At 47.1% G+C, this 18272-nt stretch overlaps 1 protein-coding gene across 4 annotated transcripts in view; it reads left to right on the forward strand.

The window, feature by feature from the left end:
- Positions 1 to 18272, forward strand: part of RFTN1 (raftlin, lipid raft linker 1) — a 238266-nt gene that overhangs the window by 164819 nt on the left and 55175 nt on the right. For all 4 annotated transcript variants that reach the window (XM_049870669.1, XM_049870671.1, XM_049870670.1 and 1 more), the window contains one exon: positions 8694 to 8897. In XM_049870669.1, coding sequence (XP_049726626.1) covers positions 8694 to 8897 — 204 coding nt within the window. The remainder of the gene's footprint in view (positions 1 to 8693; positions 8898 to 18272) is intronic.

Consider the following 18272-nt stretch of genomic DNA (forward strand, 5'->3'; position numbering starts at 1 on the left):
AGAAACCTCCCTCTTCTCACTGCTGTTTGGCTAGATGGGTGCACTATTTCCTGATTAGGAAAGACGGGCTTCCTTGGAGCCCTTCTCTGCAACCCAGGACCTCAGGAGGGTGAGAGTTCAGGCCAAGGCATAGGCCCTGGGGAGGTAGAGGCAGGAGTCCTGAAGAGGCAGATAGCACCAGCTGTTAAGAACGCACTCAGGCTTACATTCTAGTCTGCCACCTTCTAGCTAGGCAGTCTTGGGCAAAAAAAAATACTTACCCTCCTGTGACTCAGTTTCTTCTCCTGTAAAATAGAGATGAAGCAGTAATTTCTTATTGAAAGACTAAATGAGATGTACCCTGCTGGACACATAAGTGTGAGCTGCTTTTATTGAGGTGCAGGCTCAGTAGTCGTGACCATTGGCCTTCTGAGAAACCCTGGCTCTGAGAAAGCAGACAGTTAATACTAAGGCTCCCCTCAGGAGTTCTCAGATACACCCTGTGTTTCAGAATCCACCTTTCACCAAAATTCCTCCCAGACTTTCTGCCCTCAGCGGTTGACCCCAGAGAGAATGAACGGGGGAGATTTGTCTTGGGACCTTCACCAGGTACCCAGTACCCTCTGCTGCCCAGAGACTCTCCTGTTGCTGAGTGAATGTACAGAAACCCCTCCACAGGGGGCCTGTCCAACACCACAGGTGTCTTGTTCTCTGCCCCATTTCCTCAAGGCCCTGGTCTCTACTGGAGAAATGGATCCTGCTGGGTGAATAGTGGCTTAATGCGTGTGTTTCTAGAGGCAGTCAACCCAACTGTGGATGAGAGTTTCAGTTCTAGTGGTAGCAGGTGTGTATGGGGGTGGGTGTTATACCCCCCATGTCACCACACAGGCAGCTACTTGTCTGTCATTACCCACGAGGCTGGCCCTTTTCTCTATACTCAGGAGTCACAGGTCTCTCTGAAATTTAGGCAGCTCATTTTGTGGAATAAACAAGCCTTTGGTAATACTCACTGGTTACTACTACTGGGCGTATGGCCCTTGTCTGGGATGGACAGATAACGATTAGGATGATAACCACCTTAGTTACCTAGTGCTGCTGTAACGGAAAGAAGGCTTTAAAGAACAGAAATTTATTATCTCACAGCTCAGGAGGCTAAAAGTCTGAATTTGGGGTATGACTCTAGGGAAAAGTTCTTCTTTGTCTATTTCAACATCTAGAGAGTTCCGGGCTGTGTAGGTTTATCTGCCCCTCTCATCCTCAGGTAGCATTTGTTTATTCTGCTCTTTTTTACAACTCAGAAGTTTAGGACACACCCTATACTGATCTGGGCTCATTAAAATAACAAAGAAAACCAGATCCCCAAATGGGATTACATCCATAGCTATAGGGGATAGAATTCCAATACATTTTAGGGGATACAATTCAATCTGTAACACCATCTGAGTGTCTTATTTTAAGTCCTTTCTGTGTTTCCTCAATTATTCCTCAGAATAGCTTTAGGACAGAAGGTGCGCTTATTATGCCCATTTCACAGATAAGGAAAGTCATTTTCTACACCCTCATAGAGTTAAATTTTTATCTCATCTTGTGAACATTTAGCCTCCCTGAAGGCCGGATATCCAGGGACCCTGTCCCCATTGGTCATGGCCCTCACCTGACCCCCAGTTTCTCTGCTGGTCTTTTTCCTAGGAAGTCTGATGGCTTCCTGCCCTGGGAAGTCCTGTCACCATCACTCTCCTCACCACACAGACACAGACACACACAGACACACACACACCCAGCTTCCCCTCCCTGCTGCTAGCTCAGCTTTCAGCTTGCCTTCTCTCAGGGCCCCCTAAGGAGGTTGAAGTGTTTTTACTCCTGTTTCTGCCAGGTGGGCTTAAATAGGCAATCACAGCAAGACAATTAAAAAAAAAAATCCAGAGGGAGATTCCCTCCTTCCCCCTCCTTTTCCTCATTTAATTTATTTCCTTTCTAGGAGGCCTGGGAGAGCAGGAGTCTAGTCAGTAGCTGCTCAGACTGGGCTTTCCAGCAAACTCTCTACCCGGAAACAGACGGCAGGCTGCCCCTCCCCCTCCGCTGTGGTCCAGCGGTTTTGCCCTCCTTTGCCCCCGCAGGTGCCAGGGGCAGCCCATCATGTGTTTCTCTTCCTGCTCATTGACTTTTATGTCCTGGTTCAGGGGAATTTCCTGTCTGTTTGATGTCCGTGTGGTGAAGAGAGACAGCAGTTGCCTTGCTCCAGGTTACTCCTTCCTCCTCACACTTGCCCTCTCCTTATTGTGAGTCCATCTCCTTCTTGTCACTCCCAGGCCTTAGCAGCTCTGCTAGGAAGCATAAACCAGCCCCTGGTCATGCCTTCCCCATACATGCCTGTCCTTGGGTAGCATGTTTTCTTCATTTGTAGTAAATAGGATTGGGGAAGGCTGGAGTTCTGCATAGTGCAAACGATTAACACACTCAACCATTAACTGAAAGATTGGAGCTGCCAGTCCACTCAGAGGCACCTTGGGAGAAAGGCCTGGTGAGCTACTTCCAAAAAATCAGCCATCGAAAACCTTAGGGAACATAGGTCTACTCTGACACACATGGAGTCCCCGTGAGTTGAAATCTACTTCATAGCAACTGGCTTTTCTTTTTTAGAGGGAAGGCTAGTGCAGGGCAAAAGTTGGCATATTGTCCCTCTTGACGTCCATGCATCACTTCTCTCCTGGCCTTCAGAATTCCGGTCTTATTCTTCCCTCACTGTCTCTGTTGCTAGAACTTTGGACAGAGGAACAAGACGATACAGGTTCACACAAATTCAAATTGTTCTCCTGTCACAAAATAGTCATAAAAAGCCTTCCAACTACCCTTCCTACTCTGCTCCTGTTCACTTCAAATGCTTAGAAAAGTGAGCGGCCATCTAAGATACAACCATTGATATCTTAACCACTTGGAGCAAAGTAGAATTAAGAAACCCGAACACTCAAGGGAACAATTAGTTCAAAGAACTAATGAACCCCGAGACCAGAAGAGCTCGATGATGCCCGGCTACTGCTACCAACTGCTCTGACTGGGATCACAACAGAGGGCCCCAGACAGAGCACTAGAAAAACTGCAGAATGAAAAATAAAATTCACAAAAGTGACCAGACTTACTGGTGTGACAGAGACTGGAGGAACCCTTGAGATTGTGACCCAAAAATACCCTTCTGACCTGAAACTGAAGCTACTCCCAGAGAACACCTCCCAGCCAAACAACAGACAAGCCCTTAAGATAAACAATAACATCCAAGAGGAAGGTACTCCTCAGGACAATTAATTATAGGAGATCAAAAGGGCAGTATTTGCCCAAAAGCAAAGATGAGAAGACAGAAAAAGGTAGAAAATCAGGTCTAAAGGAAACGGGGAAACCAGAGCAGAGATGGGGAGAGTGCTGACACATTGTGGGGAATGAAACCAAGGTCATGAAATAATTTTTGTATGAACTAATTGGTTCTGTAAACGTTCACTTAATGCACAATAATAATGGTAATAGTAATACCTGACTACCTTGAAAGCTAAAGAAGTAAAAATAATGCTTCAAAAAAAGAAAAAAAAAAAAAGCTTAGAAATGCCAGCCAGAAACCTTAGCCAGTGATCTCAGTTGTTTTTCTCGGCAGAGGGGATTTGATTGAGTACATTGCCCCAGCAGCCAGCTTATTGTGAAAGTCTAAAACTCAGGGGGAGAGAGAGGAGTGGCCTCCTGAGTTTGGCTTTTCCATGCTTGGCCTCTTTCCCTAACTCTCAAGCAATAGCCACCCACCCACCGCCCCCAGGATAGTTCTACCCCATGGTTCTGCCCCTCCCCAAATCTGCCACCTGCCACCATCTTCCTGGCCCATCATGGAGTCCATTAGCAAACAACTATTGAACTCCCACCCGTGGTTATCAGCTCCTGCTTTCTATGTCCTGATGAAATTAGCCTCTAGTTAGATTTGGGAAACGGCCCAAAGTTTGGAGTTTGAAAGACTCTTGGCTCTGCCACTTACAGCTTGTGATTTGAAGGGGACCCATTTACCACTCTGGGCATGGAACCAGTACAGCCCCCTCCCTTGGAGTTGGAGGGTCACACGAGGTGATGACGGTAAAAGGCCCTTGTAATCACGGCTCGCATGCTCTGCCATCCTGACCAGCAGTCTCGCTGGCATTGCCGTGCACACAGTGTTTCTATGCCTTTGCCTTTCCCTGCTACCCTGCCGTGCAGAGGTGCCCTGCTTTTAGTCCCCCAGGACGACCAAGGCCAGAAACAGCCTGCCTCTGGACTCAGGAATCTGCATGGGGCAGCTAGGCCCCTTTGCCCACTCGTCTTACCCAGTGCCCACAGCCCTGCCTTCCCAATGGCAAACCTTTTGTCCTTTAGCTCCCCCGCCCAGTGACCTCTACAGACCTCACTCCCCACTCAGCCAGGGTTGCCCGCCAAGTGTGGCTTCCACTTGCTCCTTCCAGCCAAGTTAACTCACCAGCCTGCGCCTTCTACCACATCTTACCTTTGGACCCGTAGGCTTTAAGGCAGACTCTGAGCCCTCCCTTTTCTCCAGACCTGTAGTCTTCTTAGACACCAGGATGCAGCCAGACCCCTTGATCACCTGCAAGTCGTGGGGTCTTTGAGGCCATACCTGTGGCCAGACTGCAGACTTCATCCAGTGCCTGAGTTCCTACCTCTGGACACTGGCATTAGAGCTGGACATCTGCCTCTCGGCTCCCGCCTCCTGAGTAGCTGAATAAGATAAGGATGAGCAGACCCAGCTATTGGGCAGGCAGCACACCCAGCTGACCCCCAGCCTCTGGGCCACATACCCCCTCTTCCTCCTCTAGCTTCTTCCACTTGTGTGGTTTAGGTCAATCGGCAAACATATATGCAGCACCCACCATATCACAGGGACTTTGCTGGACACTAGGAGCCCTTGTGGTGCAATGATTAAGCACTCAGCTGCTAACCGAGAGGATGACAGTTTGAACCTACCCAGCAGCTCTGCAGGAAAAGGACCTGCCTGTCTGCTCCCGTAAAGATCATAGCTGAGAAAACCCTATGAGGCGTTCTTTTCTGTCACATGGGGTCTCTATGAGTTGAAAATCGACTTGACAGCACCTAACAACAGCAACAGGTATCCACAGGAAGCAAGGCAAGGCCCCGTCTAGGGGAAGATGACAGATAACAAGACAGGAAAGAATAAAGACAAGACAGTTTCGATGCTCCTTGGGTGCTCTGCTGTTCAGTTCTTCAGCCTGTTTCAGAACATTCTCAGAAACAATGCTTTCCCCCCTCCTTTGGGACTTTCTGTCCCTCTTCTGGAAAAATCTTTGAGCTAGGGTCATGGCAGAGTCACAAAGCAGCTGAGGAAATTTAAACTCGGAGCTTCTTTTTTGGAGCCCCTGATGCCTGCTTATGTATGCTCATGTGAAGATGTCTGTTGGAGAACCAGAGTATTAAAACATCAAAGGGCATCAGTTTTGGACAGTTTCTCTTGGCCGGTTTCCATGTGAGTGGGGAGAGGATCACGGCCCAGGAGACTTGGGACAGGGGAGTTTACTAAGGGTTACGCATCTGAAATCAGGATTCTCCTAGTATTTCATTGCTGCAAATGCGTTTGAGGCTCTTAATTCCAACAGCATTTCCTTTTCCTTCCTGAAAAATTTATTTCTGTCTTTGGCTTCAGCCCTCCACCCTGGGAAGGATTCAGCCGGGAAAGCTGGGTCCGCTGTCAGCACTGTCTACCTTGTCTGAGTTTCTGTCTCCCGTCCACCCCACCCCCAGCATTCTCAGTTCTCCTTTTGGCCTTCCCCTTTTTCTGTTTCATCACGCACTTAGGGAAAGTTACGTTTTTGTCCACGTGAGCAGGGGTTCCTTTTGTGTGATTAAATGCCACATAGTTTTGTGGCGTAGTGGTTAAGCACTACTGCTGCTAACCAAAAAGGTCAGCAATTCAAATCCACCAGGTGCTCCTTGGAAACTCTGTGGGGCAGTTCTTCTCTGTCCTGTAGGGTCGCTGTGAGTCAGAATTGACTTGACGACAGTGCGTTTGGTTTGGATTGGTTTGGTTTGGTTTATTTTTTGACTCTTCCCATTTCCATATTTCACACTCACTTCTCCCATGCAAATGCTGTGATTTTTTTTTTCTTCTTTTTGTGCATTTGTGCTTGACTGGAAACCCTGGTGGCCTAGCGGTTAAGTGCTATGGCTGCTAACCAAAATGTCAGCAGTTCGCTCCTTGGAAACTGTGGTACAGTTCTGCTCTGTCCTGTGGGGTTGCTATGAGTTGGAATTGACTCGACAGCAACAGGTTTGGGTTTTTTTTTTTTGGTAGCCGGCTGTAGTGACTGGTGCCCTGACCCACCTCAGGGGTCTCTTGTGGGCAGTTCTGGCCATGCCAATAACTTCCTTAGCACGTGGGGCAGGCTAGATGTCCCAAGGAATTAATACCACAGGAGGGCGGAGTTGGTGGGTAAATGTCCTAGCTTCCTTGCCCCTTGGTAGGACAGTCTGAGTCATGTTCTACACTCTAAAAGGATTCCAAGTGGGATTGAGCCCAACTGTCCTTCTTGTTAATACACTCTTCATTGGCTTTCATCTCTTCCGTACTCCACTTCCCCACTCCCTGTTTCCTGGGTTTGCTTCCCAAATAAACTGTTTGCACCTGAAAGCTTACAGGGTCTGCTTTTGAAGGAATCGAAATGAAGTCAATGCTTCCCTGTAAAAGCGGCGTGGAGGCAGCTTCTGACCTCCTCTCACTTCACAGGGGAAAAAGAGAGAATCAAGATCCACAGCCCAAGGCTGATTCCTGTGAGGCGGAGGTCAGATAGGCCTCCTCTCTCCACCGTCTTCACCAATTCTGTCAGCAGCACTCTCTACTTCTCTCCTGTGGAGCTACTAGTGGATTCACACTTCAGAGCTTTCAGTTAGCAGCTGAGCACTTAACCATGGCCCCATCAGGGCTCCTATGTAATAGTCTAGTGATTGCCAGCTCCATAAACCAAGACCCAGTTTCTTGCGTGAATGCATTTACTGGCTGGAGATGTCTTCCTCGTTTAGGCAGGTGTACCTCGAAAGGCAAGGTGAGGTGGGGATGATGTACAGGGTAGAATCTTATGTTCAAAATCCAGCTGGCCGCTTGGAAGCTGGGCCCCATTCCTTCCAAATTGGTTCTGTTAGATAGATAGCTTGAAATGGCTTCCCTGATAGTTAACTGTGGGTGATGATAAAATCTCACGGCCCAGCACTGATCCCCAGAGAATGCTCAGGTGATGTTTGCTCAGATGGGCCTGTGAAAAGACTTCCTTTGTCCCAGAATATGGCATCTCTGTGATAATTTTAGATGGTAAGTAAATGAACATATTTGGTATTAATGTGCTTCATCGTTACCTCCTATAATGGCAAGTGGTAGTGGTGTCCCTTTATGGTCATGCACTGAGTTTCCCTTGTAAATGCAGTTACATCAAAGAAAGTGAGTTAACTTAAAGAAGAAGAAGAACTCAGCAAATACTTGGATACTGCCCAAATTGTGAAATACTGAAATTCAACATCCCTGAATCTGGGCCACGGTCAGGGTCTTGTGCCAGGAGCACGAATATGCTTTGTCCCTTTTGCTAATGTCGACCATTCTTTATGACCTTTCCAATTTTTCTTTGAATGAAGGGTGGGGATTTTCTTATTATGCAAACAGATACTTTTGGAAGCCAAAGCATATTCCTGACCAGCCTGTATAAGCAAAGCTTTGTAATAAGTTGGGACATCGCTCATTGCTTGGCTAAATAAGTAACACAAAAATAGCCCTTCAGACTTAGATTGAAATTCCAGGTATTTGCTCCCGGAGGCTGATATTGCTAGCTCATGCCTAGCGGCACGTCCGTCAGGCAAGGAACAGCTGTCGGGTGGGAGTGATTATTGATTTCCGAAGAACTGAGACATAAATGAAGTAACGGAAAGCTCGGCGCCTCGCTCCCAGCGCCTGCTCGCTGCTCAAGCTGACCCACCACTACAGGCAGGAACCCTCATTTACGGGAACGGATTTTTTTTTACTTATCAATGATGTATTTTTGATGTACTTGATTAAGTATTATGGGTTTGGCCCCAGGAAACACCACTGCAGTTTATAAATAGTGAATTCAAGGGTATAAAATTTCCTGGAATTAGAGCCATATCTTTGTTATGTCCCTCTGTGCATTTCCTTTGTTTTTTTTTAGACCAGCTTTTGTCCAAATATGTCAACTTTTATTTCCAAAACACATCTTTATTTGAATGTCTGGAAATGTCTACTATGCCCTTTTCTCAGGTACCCAACTGTATAAATTAACCCCAGATAACCGCTGTTCATAATATTCCTCAACTTTGGAAGTCCATGTCACTTTTCATGCAGCCTCCATTTAATGCTTGGAATCGGGTTTTATTATTTGTTGATACAGCAACCAAGAGTCCCTGGGTGGTGTAAATGGTCAGTGAGCTTGAGTGTAAACCAAAAGGTTGGAGGTTCAAGTTCACTCAGGTGCCTCAGAAGAATTGCCTGGCAATCTACTCCCGAAAAATCAGCCATTACAACACAGAGCAGAGGCAGCTGGTATTGGCAGTGCAACCTGACAGAGATCCTACTTCTTAATCTTATTTCTTCAGGCTTCTCACAATTCCACTAGACCCAACGAAGCAGAGTTTTCCCACTGTTTGACCTCTTCTCTCCCCACCCCCTTTGCAAATACCAACAGAAATGGAGATCTTGGCCCTGTTCAACAAACCGAAGGGCCAGCAGAAGTGTCGGCAATACTATCCTGTCACTATTCCACTCCGGGTCTCCAAGAATGGTCAGACGGTGAGCAGCTTGGATTCCAACTGGTTGGAGCACATGAGTGACCACTTCCGGAAGGGAGGCGTGCTGGTGAACGCTGTCTTCTACCTGGGGATGATGAATGGTATGAAATTCTTGGTCCTTGGGTGTTCCTTGTGAACTCTGTTTCTAATTAGTAGAATCACAGCCCACCTTCAGAGCCGACTCCATTCAGAAAGCTTTGCCGCTAATAAACATGGTGCATTTGATTTCTAATTAACACATCCTGAGGAACTTTCCATGAAGCCCAGGACTTACGCTCTATAAACCTGTCTAGGAGTCACCCAGGTATCTGCCAAAATGATAGAGAAATGGGAGTGATTTGATTTCATCGATGGTAGCCTTGGTCTATGTTGCTTTTAAAAGCTTTTAAACAGATCATTCCCTGGGCGAATTAATTACCCCCTGGGATCATGCCGCTCCGAAAGTGCAAATTGTTTGTAGACACTATTACAGTTTGAAGTAGCAGTAGCAGCACCTTGGAATTAACAGCAGAGAAATAAATTGAACAGCCTCGTTTCTGTTAGCGCTGCTGGGACACACACTGTTCCTGGGCCTTGTGGCACCCAGTACTCCCCCTCCCCATGGTGGGTTATCCCTGGGGGGTTGCTGCGTGGAGCAGCACTATCGATGTCAGCTTTTCGAAGGCAGAGGGGAAGTCTTCCCAAAGTGGGGAAATATGTCCCGCAAAGAAAGAGTTCCAGTTAACACAAAGGCAAGTTGAGTCACCAGGGTGCGGTAAAGCCGGGAGGTAATTTGGGGAGTGGGGTGACTTGCCAGCATGTGTCATTGCCGAGGGCTGCCAGTCAGCAGGATTCCTGAGCAAGTGAAACGTAACACCAAATGTGTTGATCCCAGCAAAACCTGGCAGGAGGCCTCGACAGCACTGCAGCTTGGTTGTTGAGCAGCTTTCTTTCTTAAGAATTAGCAGAGAGAGGAATGGAGTTTGGATTCTACATTGTTTGCAGCCTTCAAAATGCCAATAAATAGTCTTAGGATAGAGATCGTATTCTTCATTCTGAATGTACACACTTCGTGCAATCTGAAGCCTTAAAACATGATATGGCACCAAAAAAAAAAAGAAAAAAAATCAAACCCATTGCCATCGAGTTGAATCCGACTCATAGCGACCCTATAGGAAAGAGTAGAACTGCCCCACAGGGTTTCCAAGGAGCTCCTGGTGGATTCGAACTAATGACCTTTTGTTTAGCTGCCGAACTCTTAACCATTATGCCATACAAAAAAAAACCCATTGCCATCGAGTCAATTTGACACATAGTGACCCTAAAGTACAGTAAAACTGCCCTGTAGGGTTTCCAAGGAGCACCTGGTGAATTCAAACTGCCGACCTTTTGGTTAGCAACTGTAGTTCTTAACCACTATGCTGCCAGGGTTTCCACTATGCTACAAAAAAAAACCAAACTTGTTGCCGTCGAGTCAATTCCTACTCATAGCGACCCTATAGGACAGAGTAGAACTGCCCCATAGAGTTTCCAAGGAGTGCCTGGTGGATTCGAACTGCCAGCCTTTTAGTTAGCAGGCATAGCACTTAACCACTGTGCCACCAGGGCTATAAAAAAAATAGTTAGGTCTTAATTTTGGATATAAGTCTCCTATTTAATTATCAGTTATCTAACATTAACATATTAACATGATAGCAGCAGGATTTATATAGTGTAGTGGGCCATGACTATTTGTTGAATGATTGAAGACAGAAGAAAGGTTATCAGCTCGTTAGGAGTACATCTAGAGCCAGCCAGCCGTCCAGTAGGACTTTCTGCCATGATGGAGATATTCTATATCTGCATCGGCCAACATGGTAGCCGCTCTCTACATGTGGCTCCCGCGCACTTGAAATGTGGCAAATGCACTGAGGAACTGAATTTTAAAATTTATTTATATTCATTAGTTTAAATTGAAATAGCTATACGGGGTTGGTGAGGGCAGTGGGGGTTCCATGGCAGAATTCTCTCCTTCTACGCTGGAGGCCCTGTTTCATGCATAACCACCACTCATCTGTCAGTGGAGGCTTCCATGTTGCCGTGATTTGAACAGGTTTCAGGGGAGCTTCCGGACTGAGATGGACTAGGAAGAAAAGCCTGGCAATCTCCTTCCAAAACTCAGCCAGTGAAAACTGTGTCAATTACAACGGTACAATCCCATCATGCATGGGATTACCATGAGTCAGAGGCCAAGTCGGTGGCAGCTAACAACAGTGTGGACAGTGGCTACGGTATTGGACAGTGCAGTTCTGGAGTATACATTTCATTAATACAACTAATGAAAAAGTCAGTTCCCTGCAGGCGTAGTCAGTAACCTCCATCTTCATGAGGAGACCCCCTGGGTGCTGCACAGGTACCTGGAGCAAGGGCTGTCATGGTCTGTTCGGGATGTACCATCAACACCAGTGGTGGTACGTGACTGGGGCAGGTGCTATAGCCTGACTGGTCGGCGAAGAAGAGGCCAGGGAGGGAGGAAGCCTTTGCCTCTCCGAATCCTGTAGGGATCCCCAGTTGCCCACTTTGGGTGGTGGCAACGGTGACTCTTTTTCTGCCCCTTGTGGAGCACGCATAGGGGCTTTCTATGGCTGTGCATAGTTTTACATTTCTCCCTTTGAAGCTGATGGTTAGTGTTACTAAAGTCTTAAAGATGTGCAGGGTGACGCTGGTGTCAGCAGCTACACAGGTGGCCACTGGTAATTTCCCCCCTTAGGAGAACTAGGACGTCGAAGGGGAAGTCTGCTGTTTGCCTCCACTGCTCTATCATGTCAGGGAAAGGCATTTATTGTCTTGCTAACCATTATGGCAAGGAGCCCTGGTGGCACAATAGTTATGTGGCTGCTAACCGAAAGGCTGGTGGTTCCAGCCCACCAGTTGCTCTTCAGGAGAAGAGACATGGTCATCTGCTTCTGTGAAGATTACAGTCTTGGAAACCCTATGGGGCAGTCCTTCTCTGTTCTATAAGGTCGTTCGATGGCGCACAACAACCGTTATGACTTTGGCAACTAAGGCTGAGTTATCTCCTCCACTTCCCTCTCCCCACTCTCCAGCCTTGACTCCAAAAACACAAATAATTTATACCATTTTTTTCTTCAGATTACGGTTGAGTGTTTGAAATGCTGTCATATCCTTCCTTGGCTTTAGTTGTGTTAAATTAAGCCTTCCCGGCCTGAAGATAGAACATGAAATTCCCCCTGACAGGTGCAGCTGTGACATCTTCCACACGAGGCTGTGACACCTCTTTTCTCAGCCGGCCACCCACGTCTAGAGTTCCACCCCAGCTACACACCTCCATCTCAGAGAAGGCCGCAAAATCCCCTGAACAAAATTATTTTAAACTCACTCTAATTTTAACAAGGAGCCGCTGGGTGGTGTAAGCCGTTAACATGCTTGGCTGCTAACCAAAAGGTTGGGGGTTCAAGTCCGCCCAGCCACACCTCAGAAGAAGGGCCTGGTGATCTACTTCTGAAAAATCATGCAGTAAAAACCCTGTGGAGCACAGTTCTACTCTGACATGCATGGGGTTGACATATGACACAAGTCGGTAATTTTAATTTTTTTTTTCTCGCCCTATGTGTTTCTGATAGGAGGGAGAGTGTAACTTGGGGATAATGCTTGGTGGGTTGGGCGTTTTATGTGTATGTACTTTTCCTAGAATTTAAAAAAAAAGAAAGAAGGCTAATCATAATCATAAAAGGAAGCTACTTCTAATGAGATAATTAGTGTCCTTGCAGATAAACCTGGCAGAGTTAGAAGTACACCTTAAAGCTGTTTGCCATCTGGAAAAAACACCAATAATGGCTCTTGAATGGAGAATAGTACTTTGGAATATTTTCCACAGTCATAAAACTCCTGAGAACTTTGTCCCATAAACAAGGTAATGTTTTAGCCCCAATTATCCAGATAAGACATCCACTTCTGTTTTCAAGGCTTTACACCCCAGGACATAGAAAGACTTGTACAGTTCCCAAGTTTGGACTTCTGCTCATGGTTTCCAGGGCTCCTTTGCCCTGGGATCATTTATTAAACCCTAGCGTGGCCAAGTGTCTTGGGCTGAGGGAGGCTTTGCCCTTGGGTCCTGGCAAGCTGAAGACACAAAGGAGAAGCGAAATGATGACAGTGGACATGTAGCAGTTACCAGGAGATGGTGCTGGCCCAAGCAACTCAATGTCGAAACTCATTTAATCCTTACAACAGCCCAGGGCAGTAGGGACTGCTGTTAACCCTGTGTTACAGCTGAGGAAGCTGAGGCATAGAGAGGTTAAGTCCTTGCTAAGGTTACCAGCTGGTAAGTGGCAAGAAAGCAATAGGATGAAAGGAGGGTGTGGGTAGTAAAAGGAAGGTGAGGAGGACAAGAAAGGAGAAGAAAGGGGTGTCTATGTTGGTGAGAGATTGAGGTCCCCATTGAGGTCCCTAACAGGACCTTGGGTGACCTGTGAAGGGGATGGGGGTGGGGCTCCAATGTTACCCCTGGGGAGGTGGCAGGACCAAGATAGCCAGCCAGGAGTAGAGACAAGTCCAGGAGCCAGACAGCAGAGTAGACACCCCAGCAGATGAGAAGAAGGCCAGTGTCTGTGCTGAGAAGGTGGGAAAAGCCAGGAGGGAAGCCCCTCTGCTGAGCTGGCTGTTGAGACAGTGGGACAGGGGTAGGGGTGAGCTGGAGCTGAGTGCCTGCTATCTGAGGACCCAGCTAGGGTGCTTCTGGGCCTGTAGAATCCCTGCTGTTATCACCACCCTCTGCTGCTGCCCCTGCCTGCCCTTGCCCTGCCCTGGTCCTGCCCCTGCCCTCCCCTATCCGGCTCTGCCCTCTTGCCTTCTCCCTCCCTGTCCTGGTCCTGTTCTGCTCTGCCCTCCTGCCCTCGTCCTTCCCTGTCCTGGTCCTGCTCTGCTCTGCCCTTCTGTCCTCCTGCCCTCGCCCTCACCCTCCCCTTTCACTGTCCCAGCCCTGTCCTGATCTGCCCTCCTGCCCTCACCCTCCCTGTCCCGGCCCTGTCCTGCTTTGCCCTCCTGTCTTCCTGCCCTCGCCCTCCCCTGTCCTGGCCTTGTCTTGCTCTGCTCTCCTGCCCTCACCCTCCCTGTGCTGGCCCTGTCCTGCTCTGCCCTCCTGCCCTCACCCTCCCTGTCCCAACCCTGTTCTGCCCTGCCCTACTGCCCTCACCCTCGCTGTCCTGCTGTGTCCTGCTCTGTCCTCCTGCCCTCTCCTCACCTGCGGGCCTTCCCCCTCTTTCAGTCCTTCCTACCGCAGCCCCCAACCTCCTCCCCTATTCAGGCCTCCTTCTCCGTCTCCCCCACCAGTGCTGAGCATAAACCCTCTTTGCCTGTGCCCACACCCAGCCCTTCTGCTTCATTCATATAATTCCTACCTTTTTAAAAAGAGGCATTTTCATACTTAACCAAATTAGTAACTCCTTAATATCATCTTTATCCAGTCCATATTCAGATATCTTCAATTGTTTCAAAAATGTCTTTTATAGCTGGTCCAGTCCAGAGTCCAGCCCACAGCATCCACCACACATGGTCCCCATATCCATCACTTTGCTTTTTGCCTGGACAAGTCCTTTATGACACAGACCAGCCTGTTATCCTACAGAATGCCCTGCATTCTGAACCTGTGGAATCACTTCTCATGGTGTTTCTCTTGCCTCTGTATTTCCTATGAGCTGGAAGTGGGTTCTAAAGCCCTGATCGGTTAAGCACTGATGACTAGGATACATTACAGGTGATGTTTGTCCTCCATGTTGGACCTCATCAGTAGACACATAATAATTAGATGTCTCTCCATTCCTGCACTTTTTCAAGGGACTCAGTCTTCCTTGAGATCCTCCCTGATGTCTCAATCCTCATCTAAATCCAAGTGACACTTGTATTTGTACCACCCTTTTTGGTGCCTGGTATATCCCATGTTACCTAATGTTCCCAAAAAAAACCCAGTGCCAATGTTCCCAAACGTACCTAAAAAACATGTAACAATCAAATAAAATGCATGTAGGAACATGTATTTTATACAAATATACTCGTAAGCACCCTGGGTAGGTCCTGTGCCCTGTACTTCTTCAGGTCCCAGTGTCATCATACCCTGTATACAGTAGGTAACCAATAAAGGTTTCTGGACAGTGCTCAATAATGCTGAGGATGGGAGGAGAAGTAGGTGTTGGGAAGTGCACCACCATGGACCTGCAGACTGGGGAGACTAAGGAGCTGGAAGTGGGGGAGGGCTGGACAGGGCAGGGGAATGAAGGAGTTCCTGGTGGGTTCTGACGAGACACCACCCGTCTCCAGGAATATTTACCCTCGTAGTTACAGGCGTGGCTTCTGTTTCAGAAAAGTCACTTCATTTCACTTATACCACTAAATGCGTTTTCAGCACGTTCTGAAGTAAACTTTTTATTGCAGTATAGCACACACGTAGAATATTCTACGGCTCATGAGGCTACAGCTCCGTGGATTCTCACAAGGTGAACACAGCCATGTAGCCAGTGCCCAGATCAAGAACAGAAAATGTTAGTCTCCTAAAAAAACCAAAAACCCAAACCTGCTGCCGTCAAGTCGATTCCGACTCATAGCAACCCTATAGGGTCGTGATGTTAGTCCCATAGGGGCCTTCTTTGTCCTGCTTCCTTTCAGTCACAGCCCCCCAGGGGCGGCCACAGTCCTGACTTTGAACACCACAGATTCGTTTTTGAACTTTATGTGAATGGAGTGTGGACTTTTGGGGTCCAGCTTCTTTCACTCATTGTGTTTGTGAGATTCAGCCACATTTTTATTTGTGATTACATTATTCTCATTGCTGTATACAATTCCATTGACTTGATATACAGTTAATCCATCTGCAAGCAAATTTTGATTTTTATTCCTCCATAGAATAAGGCATGGCATCTGCACAGATTTGGTCTCAAACAGGAGCCCTGGGGCCACCTGGACCCCATTGAGATTTCACCCAGAATATCAAGGCAGAGAGTAGACAGTGCAGTGGTCAGAGAACATCAGCTCCTTGGGTGTAGAGACCTTATCTGTTTGTTCATCACCTAGCCCAGCACCTGGGAACAAGGTCTGGCTCATCTGTAGTAGTTGCTCAATAAACTTTTATTTGTTGGAAGAGTGTAGGCTTTGGAGTCAAACCAACTTTTGGTTCTAGTTTGGCCTTTGCATTCTGCATGAACATGGACAAATTATTTAACTTCTGTAACCTCTCTTTTTTTACCCTCAAAGAAGGAATGATAACCCTTGCAGAACTGGGGGAAGAACTAAAAAAGAAACCGTGAACTGTGGCTGACAAAGTGGGTCCCATCCAGCCAGCGTTCTCAATTGTAGTCTTTCTTCCCATCTGATCAGTTAAATGGGATTGAAACTTGAAGGCCAACCCTTCCTATAACTGAAGAGTGGTCATATCATCACTAGATCGTTCACTTCAAATTGATAATGTAGGAAGTAATGAAGGCTGTGAGCAGCAATGAGGGCTAGAGAGGTAAGAGAAGGCAGCAGGCTTGCTTGCTCCTTTGATAATGCCAGTGAATTAGCTGCAGCGTGATTTGAGGCAATATGGCGCCATTATCCAGAATCCGCTGAACAGTGATTACATTTGCAGTGGAATTATATGTCGGTATGACAACGTGTGCAATTACGGTTTTGCACGTGGCTCGGGCCATTCCTGGAATCGAGGTAGTAGCCTCTGAAGGGGAAAAGGGGCCATCAGAGAGCCAAGGAAATTGATTATGCCAGCTACCTGTGCGGGCAATTTAGTCCAATCTAGTTTGTTAAGAATAGTAACAGTTTTTTTTTTTTTTTCAATCCCACAGAAGTAGGCCAAATACTTGACCATTTGTCATGGTGTGTTCATTTCATGCTAGACGCTGGAGAAGAAACAACCTGGGGTGAGCCTGAGGGTTAGTGTGATAGGCAGTCATAGCATCTCAGAGGCTGCAGGGAAGCATTGCCTCAGAGAATTTACCTCTCGGGATGATAGGGCAAATCTTCTCTTCTCACATCCTTCTTGTAAATCGTAAGCTTGGAATGTTAAGGTGGCCTTTTGCCAAAAGACGGGCATCAAATATTTATACAATACCAGGGCAAATTGCTTTTTGTTGTGCACAGTAGGGAAGCATCTTTACCTTAATGAAAAATGCAGTGATAATGGAATGTTTCCCACAGATGGAGGGCGATTTAACCTTTTTATGTCAGGAGCCTTCACTCTAACATAGTCCTATTTATACCCAGCTCGGCGTGCATTACAGTGAGACTGAGCCGTGAAGGTAATGAGGAGACAGGGAATGGACCAGGCCATCAAAACAAGGGGATCTTTAAAAGCCCAGCTGTCTGCTCTCTGTGGTTCATTGACTTTTTTGCTGTAACAGATGACCAAATTCTGACAGCCATTCTGAACTTCCTTCGTCCATAAGTAGGTGAATCAGCACTCTGGATTCAGAATAGAAGAGCAACAACTGAGAGTCTAGAAGGAAGATACCTGTGCCTCTCCCCACTGACCACAAGCCCTCCTCCCCGGCCTGTAACTCAGGAGGAAGAAGAAGAAGCCAGGTGTGGGCTGGGAAGGAGAGTCTTGTTGGGCTCCAGGTGGTCCCAAGTGTCTCTTTTCCCCTCTGGACCTCAACTCTGCTTTACAGTTCTGTTGGCAGGCTAAATGCCATTGTAATCAAGAACCTTCTTGCCTCATAGAGAAAGGGGGGCTACATTTTGAGCAGAGATGCATTTCTAGAACCTTCTTTTGATATCTTCACCCTAAAATGACCTCTTAGCTGGGTGAGGACAGTGGCCTACAAGGACACATAATTTCCCATCTTTGCCCAGTTCTGTCAACAGTCATGTTTCTGCTTTATGTTGAATTAGCCACTCTAGTGCTTATGGCATATGGTAGGTGCATTTAAGTGGCTTGGAGGTTTTCCACTGAGGAAAATGTTGGAAGCCCACTTGTAGGAAAGGCGCACACCATGACAAGTCATTAGCGAATTTGGTCTACTTTGGGGGGATTAAAAAAGAAAAGAAATGTTACTGTTCCCCTTTTAACAAATTAGATTGGACTATTTTTTATAGGAAGTGGCTTTGCTAATTGGGTAGTTTTTTGTAGGAGCCTTGAGGAAATTTGTACTCTGTTGATACAATCCTGAGGGATTATGGAGCGTCTTCTGGTCCCAACCATCCCCAGGTCAGGATTTAGGGAAGTTTTACTGAAAGTCGCTCTGTAGGGCATCCCTACTGTGGGAGGGGCTGCAGCTGAGCCTGTGCTACCCAGAGCTTTGCAAGGGAACTGGATAATGGCCCGTGCTTGTCTGGGACCCCAAGACACTTGTAATGGGGTTCAGATAAAGAAAACTTCTCTTTTTTCTCTGGTCACCTATGTAAAATTTCTTCTGAGGGCATTGAGCAAACACTGGGAGGAAACGTTTTAGCAAAGCAAATAAGAAAGGCAAGCTTAAGACTTGCTGAGGCTGTTCTATAATGGACACTTA

The sequence above is a fragment of the Elephas maximus genome, chromosome 27 (assembly GCF_024166365.1).
Source record: "Elephas maximus indicus isolate mEleMax1 chromosome 27, mEleMax1 primary haplotype, whole genome shotgun sequence".
In the NCBI taxonomy this organism is placed as follows: Eukaryota; Metazoa; Chordata; class Mammalia; order Proboscidea; family Elephantidae; genus Elephas; species Elephas maximus.